At 57.9% G+C, this 19,660-nt stretch overlaps 1 protein-coding gene and 1 pseudogene across 8 annotated transcripts in view; one reads left to right on the forward strand and one right to left on the reverse strand.

The window, feature by feature from the left end:
• The window catches only part of KIFC3 (kinesin family member C3), a 34,495-nt gene that overhangs the window by 6,031 nt on the left and 8,804 nt on the right, over positions 1-19,660 (reverse strand). For 4 of the 8 annotated variants that reach the window (XM_036231311.1, XM_036231312.1, XM_016151299.2 and 1 more), the window contains 10 exons: positions 17,893-18,031; positions 14,756-14,958; positions 5,509-5,574; positions 4,878-5,021; positions 4,533-4,772; positions 3,880-4,053; positions 3,181-3,328; positions 2,968-3,098; positions 1,762-1,873; positions 346-527 (listed from right to left, as the gene is read on the reverse strand). In XM_036231311.1, coding sequence (XP_036087204.1) covers positions 346-527; positions 1,762-1,873; positions 2,968-3,098; positions 3,181-3,328; positions 3,880-4,053; positions 4,533-4,772; positions 4,878-5,021; positions 5,509-5,574; positions 14,756-14,958; positions 17,893-18,031 — 1,539 coding nt within the window. The other 4 variants (XM_036231313.1, XM_016151292.2, XM_016151302.2 and 1 more) reach the window with 3 other exon arrangements.
• Positions 10,479-10,597, forward strand: LOC118611646 (annotated as a pseudogene).

Genomic DNA, 19,660 nt, shown 5'->3' on the forward strand with positions numbered 1-19,660 from the left:
CGGGGCCACGTGGCAGGAGGGGCCACGTGTGGGTGTGTGGGTGGGAGGGGCCACCTGGGAGACAGGGCCACGTGTGGGTGTGTGGGTGGGAGGGGCCACCTGGGAGACACCGATCACTCCGTCCCAGCCTCTGCTTCTAAGGCCCTCAGTCTTAGCTTCCGGCCCCTCTTCTCTCCAGAAGCGAAGGAGGGAGGGACCCTGGTGCTTCCCCGCTCTGTCTCCCCCACTCTTGCACTGCTTTCCGTCCACTGCCCCACTATCTCTCCCTTTCCCGATGAGTCTCTCCGTCTCTCCCTCTCTCCAGTGCTCTCTGTCCGTTACCCCCAACCCGGGAGCCACACTCACGTCCTGTTGCGAGGCCCTCGGGGAGAAGACCTTGTCCAGCTCGAAGGATACAGGCTTTCCTTTATGCAGCAAGTGGATAATAGAGTCGTCATCGGGATCGAAGGTCACTGCATTGGTCGCCTCAGGTCCTTCCCCATCCTCTTTGGTGACTGGCCGGACACGAGCAATCACCCGAATATTCCCTGAATTGGGTCGGCGAGGACAGAAGGGTACAGGCCGGGTCAGGACCAGACCACCTCTGCGCCAATGTCAGCTGGTGTCCTGGGCAGACTAGTGGCTCTAAGCAAGGCCCCCAGGGCAAGGTGGCCCACAAAGCTGTTACCAGTCACTCACACTATAGTATAAATTCACTTATCGGAACATTCTCTTCCTGAGCAAACCAGTCGAGGGTATGAGTTTCGCCTTGGGGACGGGGAGGAAAGGACTACTGTGGGACACAGATACTGCCCCGATCAGGTCGGGGCACCAAAACGGACACACTCTTTACAACTCCGTACTGCAGTTTCCTCATCTGCGCCATGAGAGGCGTGGGTCCCAGTAACCCGAGGGACTAGTTCTATCATCATGAAAGATACATGAATGACAGGACAGGGCCTTGAGTGACAGAGCAGGAGGGATACTGGCAGCGCGGAACGGGCACGGGAACGAGGCAGCCCCAGGGCTGTTTGGAGGCACAGACCTGATGGTGCCATCTCCTTGCTCCAAGCCCTGCAGGGGGACCCCAGGGCTCCTGGAACGAGGAGGAAACGCCCCACCACAGCCAGCTTAGGCCCACCTTCCCCCTGCACCTGTCTACTCCGACTCATGGTCCAAGTCTCAGCTCTAGCTGCGCCTCCCCTGGGGAGCCCCCGACCCCCCTGGTGTCAGACTCCCAGGGGCTCTTGGAGCTCCTCCCCGGCCTGGCGACAGGGCCAGTGTTGGGGTTCTCCAGGGGAGCAACAATCACTGGCTGCTCTCCCAGCTGAAATGAGAGCAGTGAGGGCAGGGACGGCGGCCGCGGGGCCCACGGCCACATCTCAGCGCCTGGAACAGCACCTGGCACCGGACGGGCGCTCCCCAGCCCTCTGTGCGGTGAGCAGGTGAACTCTCAAGCTTGACCCGGCCCTAGGTCAGAACGAGTGGCGTTCCGACCACCCACCATCCAGCGTTTCAATACCCAACCCGTGGCCACCCAGAGCCGGAGTCGCCTGCCGCGGGCATTGGCCAAGGGCTTCCGAGCTGGAGAGACCCAAGTCCCTGACTTCCTTGTGCCCGCTGCCTCGCCCTCGAAAAGGGAATTACTACAGCTCCTCAATGACAGGGCACAGCTCCCCGGAGAGGTGCTGGGGGCCGCGGGGATGGGCGGGACCACCTCTGAGCCAGGTCGTGGACCGCGAAGCCGCGTGCCGGCACCAGCCTGCCCCGCCCCCCGGTCACCTTTCAGCCGCACGAGCTCGTTGTGGCACTTCTTGCGCAGCTGCAGCTCCCGGCGGTACTTGCGCAGCAGCTCCTGGTTGCTGCTGTTGACCTCCTCGATGGCCTGGCCGATCTGGTGGGAGACGTGCAGCGCCGTCAGGGCCCCGCCCCCCGGCCGCCTGGCGCCCGACAGGCCGCGCTCGGCGCCCTGCCCCCACCCTGCGCTGAGTCCTGGACATGCGCGGTCACGCGTCGAATTTTCCCGGTGACGCCTCCAGGTAGGTTCTGCTACCAGTCCCATTTTACAGAGAAAGAAACTGAGTCGCAGAGAGGCTAAGCCAGCAGGTCAAGGTTGCCCTGCTAATAAGCGAAGAGCCTGGACTCGGCCTCACTCCCCCGCACTCGCGCTTGACTTCGGATTCCGCTGGACCCAAATCCCAGCGGCACCCTGAGTAGCTGGGAGACCTGAGACCACCGGCTCAATGCCTCTGAGCCTCAGTGTTCTCATCTGTAAAATGCCGACAAACGACACCATCTAAACTTGTGGGTCTGTTGAAGCTGCTATGTAAAGATCCCCAAGCTGCACTTCACGGGGGAAAGGAGGAGGATGCGGGCCGCATGTCCATATGGTCCCCTTGTTGGGTAAGAGGGCATAAAAGACAGTATGTTTTGTTTTTGTGATGCTCAGAATGCTCTGGGGAAATGCTGACACAGAGGCTGCCTTTGGGGGGCCGGGTAGCAGAGAGAGGCCTTTCGGTCTCATCTGATGCCCTCTCGCAGGGCTTGAACGTTCTACCGTGCCCATGCATTACTGACACGATAATTTTTTAAAGAACTATTTTCTAGTCCTAAAACATATCGGTCTGTCTAGTTTGCAGAGCTGTCATGCGGATTCAAGGAGCCGACAGCTATAAAAGGCTCAGCGTGTAGGAGGCACTTAAGAGACATTGGCTATTCTCATACTGTACAAGCACAGCTTGAAAAATAAAATTAAACCCGACAGATGTAAGAATATATGTAGCATGTCTGAGATACAAGGACACCTGTAACATGTTTGACTTAAAGAGTCATAATAAGACAAAGGCCCGAAGACCTGACCCTGACGAGTCTGTTTTTTCAGACAGGATCCGCAGGTGGCAGTGGCGGACGGGACCGCTGTCTGGGGGGCCCCCGCTGGTGTTTTGGGAGAGTCCCCTGGGTGGGCGTGGCGTCTGCCCGAGCCCTCACCTCGGCCTTGACGCTCTTGAGGGCCTCCTGCAGCAGCAGTGGGAAGCCCCGCACCTGCCGCTTGAGCCCGTTGTAGTCGTTGGTGAGGGTCCGCAGCGCCGGCTGCAGCGTCAGCAGGTTGGTCCGGACACCTGTGAGGACAGGAGAGGTGTGAAGCCGGCAGGGCGAGGGGCTTCAGTGTGGGGCAGGCCAGGGCCCAGCCGGCCGGCTCACCTGCCAGGTTCTCGTGCACGGCCTTCATTTCCACCTGGGCTCTGGCGAAGGCCTCCTCGACGGCCCGGTTCTTGTCCTCCTCCAGGGACTGCATCTCCTCCAGCATCTGCCCGTGTGCCCGCTCCAGCTCCGACTCGTACATGGCGATCTGGCAGCCGAGGCCAGAAGCTCAATACATGGGGCTTCGGAGGGAGTGGGGTGGGTGCCAGAGAGAAGCCCCGCTTCTTACCACCCCCCACCCGCGCGCGCACGCGCGCGCGCACACACACACACACACACACACAGGCATCTCTCTCCCTCATAGGGCTGGGAGCTTCTTCCCTGAGTTGCCCTGGCACCGGCCTGGGTCCTGGCACATAACAGGTGCACAAGCCCCAGGAAAGCAGTTAGAGCACTGGTTATGACGCTGACTTTCTGAGACTGTATGTGCTGGGCCCCATGCAAAGAGCCTCTCGTGATTCTGTCCCTGAGCCTTGCTGTGAGGTGGGATCCATGATCACACCATTTTACAGATGAGAAAGCGGAAACTTGGGCAAAAGTGGCCCTTGGTCACACAGCCAACAGGGAGAGGAGGGACCAGAAGCTGGGTCTGTCGGACCCCTGAGTGTTAACTGCTGCACTGTACCAACGGCCCACCTCTGCTGTATGCATGTGCTCCCTGGCAGCCGCATGCACCTCCCCACCCCGTGGTCTGCGCACCTGCGCCCGGAGCTGTGCAGTCAGCTGGTGGGAGCCCTGCAGCTGCTGCTCCATCTCCTTCAGCACCTGCCTCTGCATGGCCACCTGCTCCTGCAGGTGTTGGTTCCGGGTCTGGGACTCACTGAGGGCCTGCTTGGTCTTAGAGGACTCGACCTCCACCGTCTTGATGATATACTGCAAGGTGAGAGAGGGACGGGCCCATGAAGGTGCGGGGCGCCTGCTGGCGTGAGGAAAAGACCCTCAGGGCCAGCCCACCAAGAGCCCCTAGAAAAAACTAGAGAATCTATGAGGTCCCACCTTTCCAGAACACTACAAGGGCCTCCTGGAATCTTCTTAGCTCAGTGAGCCCACTATGAGCCCGTGTGGGGCCCTGGCCTGGGCGCGGAACAGACAAGAAGGGCAAAGACAAGGGCAGAGTCCCGTGATGCATGGCGTCTCTGCCTGGCACAGGGCGGGCACCCCAAACATCCATTGCCAGATGCCTACCACGTGCCTGGCCCCGGGCAGTGAAGGGAAAGGGGCCGGACCTGGTGCGGACCAGGAACGCCGCGCTCGACCACTCACACCTCCGTGCCAGCCCTGCCCCGGGCACCAGGGGCCAAGTGCTGAGGCCCAGTCCGGGCTTGCACAAGGCCGCCAGCCCCGACGCTCACCTTGATGGGCGGCGACTGGGCCCGCAGGCTGGCGATGGTCTCGTGGCTGTCGCGCAGGCGCCGGCTGAGCCGCTCCTCCTCCTGAGCCTTCTCGGCCAGGCAGTCCTTGAGCCGCAGCTCCACCTCGGCCAGCCGGTTGGTCTTCTGCTGCACCTCCAGGTTCAGCTCGGACAGCATGCCTTTGTTCTCCGCCACCTCCAGCTGGAGCTGCGACAGCTTGTCGCGGAGCTGGGCGCTCTCCTGCGAACAGGAGACGAGGCCGGGCCGAGAGTGAAGCAGACAGATGGACAGACAGGCCGGCGCGCGTCGCTGTGAGGGATGGAGCCCCCTGAGACCCGCGCCCACCTGGCTGTGCTCGCAGCCCGCGCAGGGGGCGGCCGGCTTCGCCCGCAGCTCCTGCAGCTCGGCCTCGCAGCGCCGCATCTCCTGCCTCAGTTGCTCATTCTCCACCATCAGCAGGTCCCGGTGCTTCTCCAAGTCGGTGCCTCCCTGCGGAGTCAGAGCCAAGGGGGGCATGTGGCGAGGGCAGGTGAGGAGCGGAGGGGGGCCGAGTGCACGGGGCAGGGCCGAGGGGGAGGGGCCGAGAGGAAGCCGGGAGAAAAGAATAAGAAAGGCGAGCGAGGAAGGGAAGAGAGAAGGGGCTCGAGAGATAGATGGAGAGAGGAGAGAAAGAGCGAGAAGGGTGGTGAAGCCGGAACTGCTCCCTGCAGCAAGCACACCCCACCCCTCATTCTATTTTCCTGAGTGTGAAAGTAACAAGAAAAGTCACATTTATACATAGAGTTCACACTCCCATTTTATGTCAGCAAAAGAGAATTCACCTTCCTCCCCTGAGGGCCGAGGGACTGTGATAAGTATTTGGGGGACATTTCTAGACAGGTTGCAGCCCCGGCTTGGGCTGGACAGGGTCGCGCCCCTCATCTGCCCGGGCCGTCAGCCGCCCTCCGCCCCAGGTAGGATGCGTTGTTGGCCTCACCAGCTCTGATCGCAGGCGGCTCACTTCCTGGGCCTGGCTAATGAGCTTCTCCTTCAGGTTTTCCACCTGCCGGCACAAAGCCGAGGTCACGGTGAGCCTTGTTCCTCACCTCTGCCCCCCACCCCAAACCCAGGCCTCTCGCCTGGCCCTACGGCCCAGCCCTTCCTGTGTTCAAGCCTTGGGCCACACCTGGGACTCCAGGTGAGAGACGCCTGGCCTGGTCCTGACAGCCCGCAGGACGCTCTCCCACCACAGGACCCAGCCGACTTGGGCTCTCAGAAAAGTCTGCAGGGCAAGTGCAGCAGAGGTGACCACTGTGCCACTCTGGGCCCATGCCAGGGGCAGCTCACCAGGAACCTCAGGGGCGTGACCCTCAGGATGCCTGTCCTGCACAAGCCCCTGCCAAGGCCTGTACCTACTTTTATTTTTATAATTTCATATCCTTTTTTCTTAGAAGGGCCCCCAAATTGTATAAACTCCAGGCATTATAAAACCTGGATCTGTCCTTGCCCAGCCCCTAGAATTTTCCATTTTGAGTGGTTCCTGGTGAGTCTGTTGTGGATACAGGTCCGCCCGTGACCAGGGCACATCTGTGACCAGCATCCTCCCCAGCTCCCAGTCTGCCTTGCAGGAGGCAGGTGAGGCTGTTCGCAAGAGAAGGGGGGTGTGCACCCCATCAGGAGGCCGGGGTGACCTGGAGCCCGGCATGGGCAAACCAGCCCTGAGAGAGCAGATTCCGGAACAGCGGCCCTGCCCTTCAGGTGGCCGTCCTCCCCGCAGGCCACAGACCCTGGCTCTGCCTCAGGAACTTCTCCTCGGGAAATGACCCCAAACACAAAGACTCTGACGCCAGCACCCATCAGAGCCCGTCTGGGGGTTTCCTGCAGAGCATTCTGTGACGACCGCCCGGCTCCTTGGAAAAGGACAGTGACAGCCAGGCTCACTCGGTGGAGGCTTAGGAGGTGTGGTTGAACGGCGGGCTATGAAGTATTGGGTTCTTATTACTAAACAACAGGTGACAAAGTCCACTGCCTGCAGAGGCCAGTGGGGTAAGGTGCATGAGGGACAGTGCAGGACCAGACACCCAATATCCACCTGAAAGAGCCAGCCACTGCACCCTCCCTGCAGACTGCGGCCAGGGGACACGCAGGCCCAGTGGTGCCAAGCATCCATCTTTTTAAGAGAGGCCAGACCTTGGGATTTCTGGGGCGTGTGTGTGTGTATGAAATCTCCTCACTCCAATGGCTGGGATGCCATCAACAGTCTGTGGGCAGCCAGACTGGGGCTCACTGTCCCCCAGGGCTGGAGAAGGCGCTGAATCCCGAGTCAGGCCTCTGCCGCTCTGAGTGGGTTGGGGGCGGAAGCGGGCCATGGGCTCCGGCCACCTCTGAGGCCAAGGCCAGTGACCCCAGCACTGCTCGCTCACGGTCAGGGACGGGGTTTCCAAGACACAAGACCCAGGGACGAGCCGGGAGGCCCGACCCGCCTGCCCGGGGTCTCCTGGTGGACGAGCAGGTGACCTAAGGGCTGGGCCTGGGAAGGTCGCCTCTGTCGCCTCCTCCACCAGCATGTTCCCTCTTAGCAATGTGCTGAGCCGCAGACCAAGCAGGGTGACAACGCCTGTGCCACCTCTCTGCGCACTCCAGCACCCCCTCCTGTCAAGGGCCTGGTGTGAGGGGTGCGAGGTTCCTTCGGCCCCAGCGGGGAGCACAAGGCTGCGTTCCAATTCCTTCGTCGGGAAGCGCGAAGTCGCCCAAACACCCTCAGGGGAATGGCCAGGTGCCTGTGTGCACACGCAGACTATCGTGTAGTCATTAGTTATGTTTTTCGGGAGTTTTAAATGACATGGGGTAAGGGTCAACATAAAGTTGAAGAAAAATCCACAAACGAAACTGCGTGTAACACAGAAAAGTAGGTCTCTGGGCTGTAGAATTATATTTGACCCGTTTTTTAAGCTTTTCAGTAATTTTAAGTCTCAAAGAATATGTTATTCCTCTCATACGCCTCCTACCCTGAGGTAGGCGGGTCTACCTCCTTTTGAAAGGTTGGGGTCCCCCCGCCCCACTCCCCTGCCTCAGATATCACCCCGGGATGGCCCGCGTGCGCTGGACCAGCGCCCCAATCAGGCTGTACCCTCGGCACGGGGCTGGCCGTGCTCTGACCTCGCTTGTCTCCAACGCCGCTGTCTGTCTGGCACCCCGGTGCAGTGAAAGTGGGGTTTCCCAGTGTCTACTCGGGGGGTCAGGACGCCCACCTATCCCAGGCTCCTGTTTCCTTCTTGCATCACAATCGGAACCCCGGGTGCTCCTGGTCCCTGTCTGGAACTCTGAGGGGCGCCCCAAGGAGGTGGCTGCAAAAGGGGGAGGCGGCTGTGAGTCGGGGGTCGACGGAGGGGCTGTGAAAGACCCCTTCTGTCAGGGAGGTCAGACACTCAGTCATCTCCTGGCTTGTCTAGGGCCGCAGGGGGACCAAGTCCAACACTGCGGGGTGGCCGGTCAGGCACAAACCACTCGGCAGTGTGCGGTGACTGTGCCCTGGCCGCCCAGCTCCACCCGCAGCTGGGAAATAAGAACCTGGAGTGGGAGGCTCTTGCCCTCCCCCTGAAGGGGTCTGCTTCCGGAGGGCTTGTCGGGGGAGGGTGCCAGGAGTCCCTCAGAGTCAGGGAAACAATGAGGAAAAAAGACGGAGGTGCCCAGAGAAGCACAGACGGGCTCGGAGCAGTGAGGGCAGAGTGAGGATCTATGGCTGAGCCTCAGCAGGGGGGGGGGGGCGCCTTTCACGGGAGGGCGCCCCGCGGCAGCCCCTCAGCACCCACCGCAGCTCCGAGTCAGCAACGGTGCCCGCACCTGTGTGCACAGAGGGGCAGGACCTCCTCCATCGCTCATCACGAGCCCCCGCCCCAGCAGGTGACCATAACACAGCAGATACTCAGTAAACACCTGAAGTACCAGCGAAGGGGGCGCGAGCACACTCCGAGGGCTAAGAGCTACAGGAGAAAGCCCTTTCCTGACAGACTGCTGAGCTGGTCCCCTGGGGACAGCACAGTGTCAACCCCAGGGCTGAGGAAGGGACCAGCCTGGGCTTGGGCAACACCTCTCCCCAGGCCCAGGGAAACTGAATCACGGGCCTGGTGGGAAAGGAAGAGCAGGGAGCCGGGCCCGCCTGCTGACCTGATACAACCCACATTTACATCCCGGGGCAGAAGCAGCTCCACGGAGGGCGGGGTCCCCCTGGCAGGACTGCGGGTTCTCAGCTGTCAGCTCCTATCAACGCAGACAACCTGCTGAGCCACCCTGGGCAGCTGCCTCCCGAGGGAAGGAGGGCTCTCCCAGTGGCAAGGTAAGGTGCTGCTGAGCTGAGAAGCCGAGAGGGCCTGGGATCCATCGGACCTCAGGAAATATGGCCCAGAGGCCAGAGGGACAACCCCAGGGAACACCCCACCCTGTCCTCAACATACTCCCCCTCCCAGGAGACCAGACTCCCACCCACATGACCACTGACTGAGCCTGTCTGGCCCTGTCCACCCCACCTTGCCTCTGCTGCCAAGTTTCCACATTGAGTCCTTCTGCCACTGAGGGACAGTTGAGAATATGGATTCTCAAGCCAAACTGCCCGGGTTCCAATACAGACATCATCCTATCTGCCAGATAACCTTGGACAAGTCTCGACTTCGCCATGCCCCTCAGTTTCCTCATCTGTATAATGATGCTGTCTCATCAAGGGTGTCTTGAGAAATGAGATTAAATGAGATAATAAATGTACAGTCCTTAGGACAGGGCCTAGCACATACCACTTCTGTAACGAGAGTGAAAGTCTACGAAGGCAGGGATATTTGTCTTTTGTGTTAGGCACTGTGTTCCCAGTGCCCAGCACATAGTAGGTGCGCAGTAAATACGTGTAAAAACTGGTGAGGCATGAGGGACCAAAGCAATCTACAGCGCCAATGCAACCCTATCAAAATCCCACTGGCGTGTCTTGCAGAAATAGAAAAATCCCTCCTAAAATTCATATGAAGTCTCAAAGGACCCCAAATAGACAACACGACCTTGGAAAACTGCAGGTCTCGTGCTCCCTGATTTCAAAACTTATTACAAAGCTATAGCAGTCAAAATAATGTGGTGTTGGCATAACCATGGACATGCAGACCAACAGAATAGAACGGAGACCCCAGAAATAAACCCTCATCTATACGGTAAAAATGATTTTTGACAAGAGTGCAAAGGCCATTCAATGAGGAAAGGACAGTGTTCTCAATAAATAGTGCTGGGAAAACTGGACGTCCACACGTAAAAGATTAAGTTGGACCCTCGCCTAACGGCATACACAAAAATAAATTCGAAGTGTATCGAAGACCTAAAGATAAAGCTGAAACTATAAAACTCTTAGAAGAAAACGCAGGGGGAAAGCTTCATACGTTGGACTTTGCAAGGATTTCTTGGCCGTGACAACAAAAGCAGAAATAATAAAATAAAAATTAAATAAGTTGGACTTCATCAAAATAAAACCTTTTGTGCATCAAAAGACAACATCAACAGAGTGAAAAGGCAACTCACAGAATGGGAGAAACTACATTCTAATCATATATCTGATTAGGGGTTAGTGTTCAGAATAAATGAAGAATTCCTACAACAGCAGCAGCAACAAAAACCAGATTCAAAACGGGCAAAGGACTTGAATAGACGTTTCTCCAAAGAAAATAAGATACATGGCCAAGAGCACATGAAAAGATGCTCTGCATCACCAATCATGAGGGAAATGCTGATCAAAACCACAATGAGATACCACTTCACTCCATAAGACGGCAATTAGAAAATCGTTTTTTTTTTTTTTTTTTTTTTTTTAAATAGAAAAGTTTTGGTGAGGATATGAAAAAACTGGGAACCCTTGTACACCGTTGGTGGGCATATAAAATGGTACAGCCATTGTGAAAAGCAGTATGGTAGATTCCTCGAAAAAATTAAAAATAGAGTGTCTATGGCCATGCCACCCTGAACACACCCGTTCCCATCTGATCTCGAAAGCTAGGCAAGGTTGGGCCTGGTTAGTACTTGGATGGGAGACCACCTAGTAAGACCAGGTGCTGTAGGAGTAAAAAAAAAAAAAAAAAAAATTACAAATAGTACTACCACCTCTGGATATGTATCCAAAAGAATTAAAAGCAAGGTCTCAAAAAGATATTTGCACACCCATGTTCACAACAGCAGTATTCACAATAGCTAAACGTGGAACATGCCAAAGTTCATCAAGGGACGAATGGATAAGCAAAAATATGGTGTGTGTGTGTGTGTGTGTGTGTGTGTGTGTGTGCACGCATGCATGTGTATAACTATATAGCTATGTAGACATACACAATGGAATATTATTTCACCTTTCAAAAAAAAGGAAATTCTGCCATTTGCAACAACATGGATGAACTGGAGGACATTGTGCTGCGTGAAATAAAGCGGTCACTGAAAGACTATTGTATGATTCCACTTGAATGAAGTTCTCAGAGTAGCTAAATTCAGAGAGATGGTGTGAATGTGCTTGATGCTACCAAACTGTACACTTAAAAACGGTTAAGATGGCAGATTTCAGATTATGTGCCTTCTACCACAATTCTGCGAAATGGTTAAGGAAAAAAACGCCAAACGAACGACGTTTTTTTGACGGCAAGATCTAGTCTGTGGCCTCTGAACACAACTGCTGAAGGCTCCGTCTTGAGATGCTGGGGCGGTAAGGGCTGGGATGCAGTCAGGGCGTGCGCGACACGGGCAGGAGCCTTGGGAGCGGGAGGCCACCACGCCAGGGACGCCCACAAGAGGAGGGGGGAGCTTAAGGCTGCCAGGACGTGCCCTGGGGCTGCCGCTGCCAACACCGGGGAGGGTTATCTGGACTAGCCGCAGCCTCCCTTGGTCACCGGACCAAGACCGATGGCCTCTGTGGCCTGGGTCAGCTGGGTGCTCGAGGACTGGAGAGTCCTCTGGCCCGAGGACTCCCTGCAAGGAGCGCGGTGGGCTCCCAGGTAATACAAACTTCTCCATCCGCCACGCATCGATAGGAGGCCCGAAAAGCCTCCCACGGCCCTCACAAGCCCAGGTTCGACGGGGGTCTTCGTAAGATCAACCCTGTGAACCCGCCCCCAGTCCTCTGAGGCGGTACTATTACTATCCCCATCTTACAGAAAGAAAAACTGAGGTTCCACGAGATTAAGCCTTGGTTAAGCAACCTGCTCCGGGTGGGGACTCGGGTCCCCCAGAATGACCCCCGCAGCGCCCTCACTCTTAGCCACCAGGCATGCTGCCTTTCGGGGAGAGCAACGTGGGGAAGCAGCCACGTCCAGAGGTGAGTGGGGACAGGCCAGGCACGAGGCACCACGAGAACCAGGCAGGCTCTTTTTTAGAGAAGCGACGTTGAGAAGATGGGGAAGATCGACCTGTGTCAAACCACAGAGGATGACAGGACACCGGAGCCCGCAGGAGTCACGCCGCACAAGGCACAGAACTTCGCCGTTCACCGTCCGTGTTTCTGTCCAGGCTCACGGTTGGGCTGCCCAATGAGCACGAAGCAACATTTATCGGCCCCAGTTCAGACGCTGGAAAACGAAGGCTCAGAGAGGAAGTGACTTCCTACAGCGGCGCAGCGAGAGAGCGGTACAGCCAGGACCAGAATCCTGCTCCTGGGATTCGAATCCAAAACTCTTGCCAGTGATGACGACGGTGGTGGCAGCTCTAGGCCCACGTGGTTGGCCACAGCACCACAGAGTGGCTCGGGGGCCTGGAAATGTGTCCCCTGAGAAATTTTCAGAGAAGAGCTGGCAGTCAGAAAGTCCAAGGATAAAACAAAGTGAGCGAAGACCAGGCACCATTCTGAATTCTCCACATCAGCGGCGGCGGGGGGTGGGGGTGAGGGGGTGGGGGGGGTCGAAGGAGTGGGCCGGGGCTGGGAATGTCTGCAGAGCTGGGGCTCAAAGGCACCAAAAAGGCTGCCTTCAACTTTCCCTCTAAAATGTAAGTAGATTATGCTAATTAAGAAAAAGAAAAAAATATGTTTTAAAAACTTGCTGAAAGTCACAAAACGCCACATATTATGATGATTTCATTTATATGAAATGTTCCAAAAAGGCCAATCCATAAAACAGAAAGCAGATCAGCACTGCCAGGAGCCGGGAAGGCGGGGAGGGGGGGCGGGGCATGGGAAAGGACTGAATAGATCTTTTTAGGGCGATGACAGGATTTTGAAATTAGATAATGATGGTGATTGTGTCTCCATCTTAATATACTGAAGAACAGTGAAGTGTACACCTTAAAGAGGTGACGTTTATGGTAAGTGAATTCTATCTCAGCAAAGCTCTTTAAAAACAAAGCAATGTGTCTGGAGAGCTAAGTGCCCGGACACTGTGAGCTGGAGAAGGTCAGGGAAGGAAACGCTGCCCGGGGGGCCCATGACGCCATCAGCCCAGGGTCCTGCAGGGTGGGCGTGCACCGGCCCCACAGCCCGCAGGGGCGGCCCCTGGCGCCTCGCCCTGGCCACAGAGGCTTTGGTTCCACCCGAATCCTTGGGTTCCATATCCTCAGACCAAAAATATTTGAAAAAGAAAAAAATATTCCAGAAAGTTGATCCCTAAACAATACGGTATAATCATTTACGCGGCATATACGTTGCATTAGGTATTACGATGAACCTAGAGGTGATTTAAAAGTATTCGGGAGGAAGCGTGCAGGTTATATGCAAACACTACACTATTTTATAGGACGGACTGGCGCGTCCGAGGATTCTGACAGCCCTGAGGGGTCCTAGAAGCTGGTACCAAATGTACTCATTTCGCTGCTTCTGCCACGGTCCCTGCCCCCTCAGCTCAGAGCACGTTTTCTCTGCTTTGTGCCAGACTTCAGCTCTGGGGTCATTTTCTCGAGGAAGCCAGCCCTGACCTCCCCAGCAGGTCCCGACCTCCCTGGCAAAGCTCCTGGTACAAGCCTCAGGCCCTGTGCGTGGCCCCCTGCAGAGCCTGTACAACTCCTTCCACTTTGCATGGGTGCACGGGACCCGTGCCTGCCCTTCCAGACTGCAGCCTCCATGGGCCAGGGCACGCCGGTCCCCCGGGGCATCCCAGCTCCGCTCGGTGCCCGTGCACACCAGGCGCCCAGCAAACATCTGAGGGAGGGAGACAGGTGGGCACTGCAGGAGGCAATGGTGACACACAGCTGCTTGTCACATTTTGCCTTAGACCGGCCCTGAGCGGCAAACAAGGGGGTCAGCATAAAGGAGGGACGCATGGGACACCAGAGACACCCCGACGAGGGCCCCCAATTCAGCAAGGGGCTGACAGTGGCCAGGACAGATTGGTTTTGAGACAAGGACATGTTTGGAAGCTGGAAAAAAAAAAATGCTGCACTTAAAAGGTGCATAAAAATAATCTGCTGAGGACAAGTTGCGGTTTTCAGTGATGTTCACTCAACAGAAGGGCACGTGCCGGCTCATCGCGGAGAAGGAGCGCGGCTCCCCCCGAAGGCAGGGCTTTCCACAGACCGAGCCCGAAGCCTGGGTGCCAGACCCAGCTGTGAGGATGCCGGGGCAGGCGGGGTTGGGGAGCTTGGGGAAGTGGGGAAGGTCAGACGCAGGCACGAGACACAGACATGACAATGGGAGCGAAGCCCAAGGGAAGGGGCCTCGGGGCTCACGTGGCACGGGGGAGGGCGAGGCAGTGAGGAGGGCCAGTGGTCGGCCCCATGCGCAGTGCAGCCCAGGGGCCGGGAGTCCCCAAGTGTCCTCCTGGCCAGCCGAAGACGGAGACGATGCTCACGGCATAACCATCGGCTCTGCCCGGCCCTCAGAGGGTTGGGAAGCTCCCTCCTCTCACACGCACTCACGCCAGCCTCTCCTTTCCTGCCGGTTTTCCATGGGGTGACCTCTGCAGTGGCTTTTGTCTACTCCGGCTGCCCAGTCCAGGGCACCTGGAAGACGGGGTGGACTCAAGGCAGGAAGTGTCCCTGTACCTTCCTGCTCTATTTGCGTCTATATGTGCTGCCCGCCACTCTGGAGAGGTAGGTCCTGGCCTCTGGTAACCATGAGGGATGGAACACAAGGATGACCAGGATGGATGGTCCGGGCCCCTGATCCTCGCCCTTGAGCATTCTCGAGCCAGGAGAGGAGACCCCATGTGACCATTATGCCAGTGGCCTGGTGGGTTCCAGGTGACCGGGGCGATGTCCTCCGACCTGCTCCATGGTGGGCAGTGGCCTCTGCCCATCCCATCCTCCCCAGGTACCTGATTCTGCAGCTGGGTGGATGTGGCTGGCAGGTCACTGTCGCGGATGGCCAGCCTCTCCCGCAGGGCCACCAGCTCCTCCTGCAGCCGGGCTCTCTCCTCCTGTAGCTGGGACATGGCCTCCACCATCCTATGCACCACAGGGGCCGCACCTGGCGGCCCCGGCAGGCCTGAGCACCTCCCGCTGCCAAAGAGCCGCCCACCTATGAGCAAAGTAGCGGCCAATCAGCAGGGCGGCAGAGGGCCCACCCTGGCCCAGGAGAGGGGGCCTGTCACGGCAGGGCAGACCATGTGGTGAGTGTTACCCAACAGGACAGGGGGGGAATGCAAGCAGAGGGGACCGGGGAGCAGCAGCAAGAGCCAGGGGGCTCCAGGGCCTGCCTCAGAGGAAGCCACTTCGGCGGGCGGCGTCCACGGGGGAGGAATTGCCTGGAGCAGGACTGCGGAAAGTAACTTCCACTAACGCTCGCCTCGAAGATGGGTTCCGGGTCTAGCGGGCAATACCCTCCCCACGGCCGGCCTTCACGGCATCGCCGCTGAGAAAGACAGGCCTTCTGGCAGCAGCCGAGCAGTCAAGGTCCCCTCCCCAGAAAACACTGTTTTTTTTTGGGGGGGGGGGGAACCTCATATCCTTAAACCCCAAAACCCTCTCCAGAGTAGAGAAGAGAGGCGAGGATTGTCCAGCCTGCCCCCTGCCCAGGCAGTGGTCACCGGCACACGGAAGGGGAGCAAAGGGAGGGTGTGCGTGCACAGGGGACAGACAGACCAGGACATGGAGGCAGACACGGCACGTGGGCAGGGACACAGACCGGCCTGCTCTGGGGCAGACACCTCTACTTGGCGGGACTGAGCCCAGAGACTACGCAGGTGGGAGGAAGCATTTGGCCCTGGCGCGGGCCGACTCCGCCTGGGCCCTCCTCCTGCCATCGCCTTCCACTGTCCCGCCACCAAGAGCAGGAGAGACAGACACACAGACAGACAGACAGACACACAGAAGGACGAAGACACAGAGCCGAGGCCTGTGACCTGCTAATGGGGCCTGGGAGGCGTGTCAAAGCTTGCTTCCGGGGCACTGAGAATGGCCACGGGTTCTGCAGGTGGGGAGCTGGCGAGGAGCTTGGATGGAGGGAGGCGGGCAGAGGAGAGGGTGAAAGGGCAAGGGACTCGCCTCTCCCCACAGGTGACCCAATCCGGCCCTGGCCAAAGTCCCCAGAGGCGGAGCAGCGTCCAAGAGGGAAGCCGGAAGTGCTGGCCACACGCCTCCTCTGAGGACCAGGGCTTCTGGGCTCCCCCGCAACAGGTGCCGGGAGCTGCAGCCCGGTGCGGGTGGGACTGAGGGGCTCCCAGACTCCCTGAACAAAGCCTGCACCTGAAGTCACACACGCTGCTGGCAGCTTTGACCCGGGGGGGTGGGGGGCAGCAAGTGTGCCCACGCCACAGTGCAGCCTGCACTGGCCTGGAACGGGGCGTGTGGAAGGAGCTGCTTCCGCCTGGACTGAACCAGGACGTCTCAGCACTGACCCTGGGAGGGGCAGGGGGTGAGAAGCCCCTGCTCCCAGCCTGAGGCGAGCAGGCGAAACACGCGGGCTGGCTTTTCCTCGCTTCCCAGCCCCTTGGGACAGCTTCGACTCAAGACCCGCGAGAGACATGGAACAGAGACGGTCACTGGTTGGCTAGTGGCCCTGGCCATGTGGCCTGCATGTGACACAGCGTGCATGTCACACCAGTTGGCCAAGCTTCTGCTTTCTGTTCTAGAGAGAGTGAGGTCAGACGGATGCTTCCAGGCCTGCACACGGGGCTGCCATGGCCCCATGTGACCAGCGTGGCCCTCAGCCCTTTGCAGACTGCTGCGGGGCGGGAGGGAATTCACTGGGCTCCAGGTCCAAGAGCTGGTTCTGCCCCTGAAGGGCCCTTCAGGGTCTTCCCTTGTGAAATGAGGTCGACAGTCCTTGCCCAAAGAGGCACCCTTGGGACAGAAGCCTGGACACCATGGCAGATGAGCAGGTGTGAGTGTTGCCCAACGGGACGTGGGATAGCAACCCTTCTCACCCAGGACACACTCGTACCCCAGCAGGTTCTGAGCCACCCTCAGCGCCCACGCCTGGCGGGGTTCCTGGTGACCTCAGCACAGTGCCCGTGGGAGAGGGGGGCCCGAAAGGGGGCCTGAAGAGTGCTTGCTGAGGGAGAGAAGACCTCGACCCCGCCTGGTCACTGCCCCCTGACGGGCACTCAGGCTCAGGCTCGGGGAGACCAAAGCCTGGCCCTGGGCCTGGCCCCGCCTCACTCTAGCCTGGAACTGGCCTCTCCTCTCAGCAGATTAGGAGCATCCGCCTGACTAGCTGAATGATGTCACCTCCCCTAGGCCCCTCCACCCACATGTCAGCCTGACCCCAACACCTGAGGCTGAACTGAACGTGGGGGACCAAGGCTCTGGCAGGACCTCAGAGAAGGGAATGGGGTCACCTTCCGGCAAGTTCGGATACACAAATCAACCTCAGGCGACAGGGGGGCGAACAAGGGAAAGGCCAGCTCCCTCTTCTCCAGACACCGTCAGCCTTCGCCTTCGGCTCCTAGAGGATGACCCTTCCCAGTTATCACGGGGCCCAGGCTTCTCGCTGGGGAAGCTCGGAAAGGGGGCCTGCGGAAGCTTCCAGAACCAGTCGGCCTTGCCAGAAAAGAGCGGAGCCACCAGCTCCTCTTTCCCAGACTTGAGGCCGCAGAAGGAGGCCTTGTCCCAGACTCTCTGGGTCCCCGGGTGGGGTGGACCCACAGATACAAGGGGAATGGGTCAGGCCTCTCTCTGCAGGCAGCGGCGTCTCTGAGGCCGCCTCACCCGCCCTGCTTTTGATAGGTGCTGGGGAAAAGACAAAAAGCGGAGAAATTCAACCCCAGCCCGAGCTCGCCAAAGCCTCTTATCACTGCGTGGGGCCCCAGAGTCACTGAGAGGAGGGCGTCCCTGGAGGAGGGGCGCACAGGCTGGGGTCTCTGAGTTCCACGTCACAGTGTCCGAGGTCTGCACGGGCCACCTCCAGGTGAGAAGGACAGTATGTGCAGACAGCTCGGACACCACAAGAGCCTCCCCTCTGGCTCCAGCGTTAGCCAGGGCCGTTCCGGGCCGATGGGCCGACCTCCTTTACCTGTTTTCTCTACATTCATGGTGCCACCAGCTTCCTGGGCCTCCCGGTCCCGCCTGGGGGCCGGCGCCTGCCTCTTCAGGAGCGTCTCTTCTTTCGTCCCCTGACTCTTGCTCTTGCACCCCTTGTCCCGCAGGGCCTGCTGCCAAGACACAACCAGAATCCTCACGTGAAGGGGACGGCCGTGGGGAGGGAGTGGAGCTGGCAAGGACCACAGCCCGGGGTGGGGTGGAGTGGGGGGTGAGGGGGGCGGGGGAGTCCATCTCTCACTGGGAGACAGAGAGGCCCAGAGTCTGGAAGCAAACGTGCCCAGATTCTATGACAAGACAGTGGCAGTGTGTTCAGCAGAAAAGGTTCCTGGACACTTGGAAATCCTCAGGTAAAGTCCACGCTGCCACTCCTAGGGGCCCCGTGAGGCATGAGTCACCAGGGCAGCAGCCGATTCCACTGGGGCCCGCAATCCCTCAGGCACAGCAATCTCAAGGCAACTCCTCCCACGATGTCACCTGCCCCCACCTCCAGACGGCACCAGCCTGGGGCTGCCAAGCAGAGGGCACATGGGTCCAGACAAGCAGGGGAAGGCCGCGGCCAGCCGCACCATGGCTATCCGAGGACCACAAGACCCTGTCTCCTGATCGAGGAGGAACCAAGGCAGAGAAGGCTGAGGTAGAGCAGACTGGGGGAGAGGCAGGGAGAGGGGAAGGAGGGGCAGAAAGAGTCTCATCCAAAGAAAATCACCGCGGCTCACACTTAGAAAGACGTCCAAGGCAACGACCGCATATAAAGGGTGATCTCGTTTAAGGATAATGGAAATAAAATGTCTCGAAAAATAATCTGGGGAAATAGAAAGACAGCCGTTCTCTCTGGGAGGCTGGGTGATGGTGAGGCGAAGAGGAGAAACGTGCATCATTTAAACTGTTTTGAGAGTAAAAAGAAACTTAACTGAGAGGCTGCGGGAAGAAGGGAAAGGAGGCTTTTCATTTCATTTTGAACCTGGTGGGTGTTTGCATTTTTAAGCTTAGAAACATCGACGGTGTTCCGCTTTGTCTTTTAGCGACAAAAGAAGTTACCTGAGAGATTCCACGCGTGTTTTGTGTGTCTTTGTGTCCGCCGTATTCAAAACAAAGAGACAAATGCTGTGTTTGAAAGGAAAACTGATCCACGTCTCAAGTCAAGAAGAACTGGGTGCGAAGCCTGCTCCTGCCTCTTGCGAGCTGTGTGACTCTGGGCAAGTGAGTTACACCTTCCTTCCCCGGAGCTTCGTTTCCCCGTTTTTAAAATAGAAATGATGACAACCGCCCACCTCATGGAGCTGGTGTGAAGAGTAACTGCGATAACTTAGGCAAAATACTCAAAAGTGTCTGGCACACAGCAAGAGCTACACACCAGGTAGCCGTTTGTGTTACATTCCTTCTTTAGTCTTAAATTTTTTTTTGTACTTTTATCATAAAAAAAAAAAAAAAAAGCCGATAAAGAGAACTGAAAAGAAGCCAAAAGCAACACCACCAAGCTAGTTAGTTAGTTCTACTTGAAAAGGGGGGGGGGGGGAGCCCATCTTGCTATCTCTCTCTCTCTTTTTTTTTTTTTTTTTAGGAATATTCTGCCAACTCTATTTTGTCCCCACCCTTTGACCAACTGCCACACCAACGCAAGCAGGCTTGTCAGCGGTGGCGGTAACGGTGGCAGCTGGAAGTTTCCATTTGCCGACCAGAGCAAAGGTTACACTATTTCTGGCCTGTTGGCCAAGCCACAGGAAGGGCAGACGGGCCTC

This window comes from Rousettus aegyptiacus, unplaced genomic scaffold (genome assembly GCF_014176215.1).
Source record: "Rousettus aegyptiacus isolate mRouAeg1 unplaced genomic scaffold, mRouAeg1.p scaffold_m13_p_14, whole genome shotgun sequence".
Classification (NCBI taxonomy): Eukaryota; Metazoa; Chordata; class Mammalia; order Chiroptera; family Pteropodidae; genus Rousettus; species Rousettus aegyptiacus.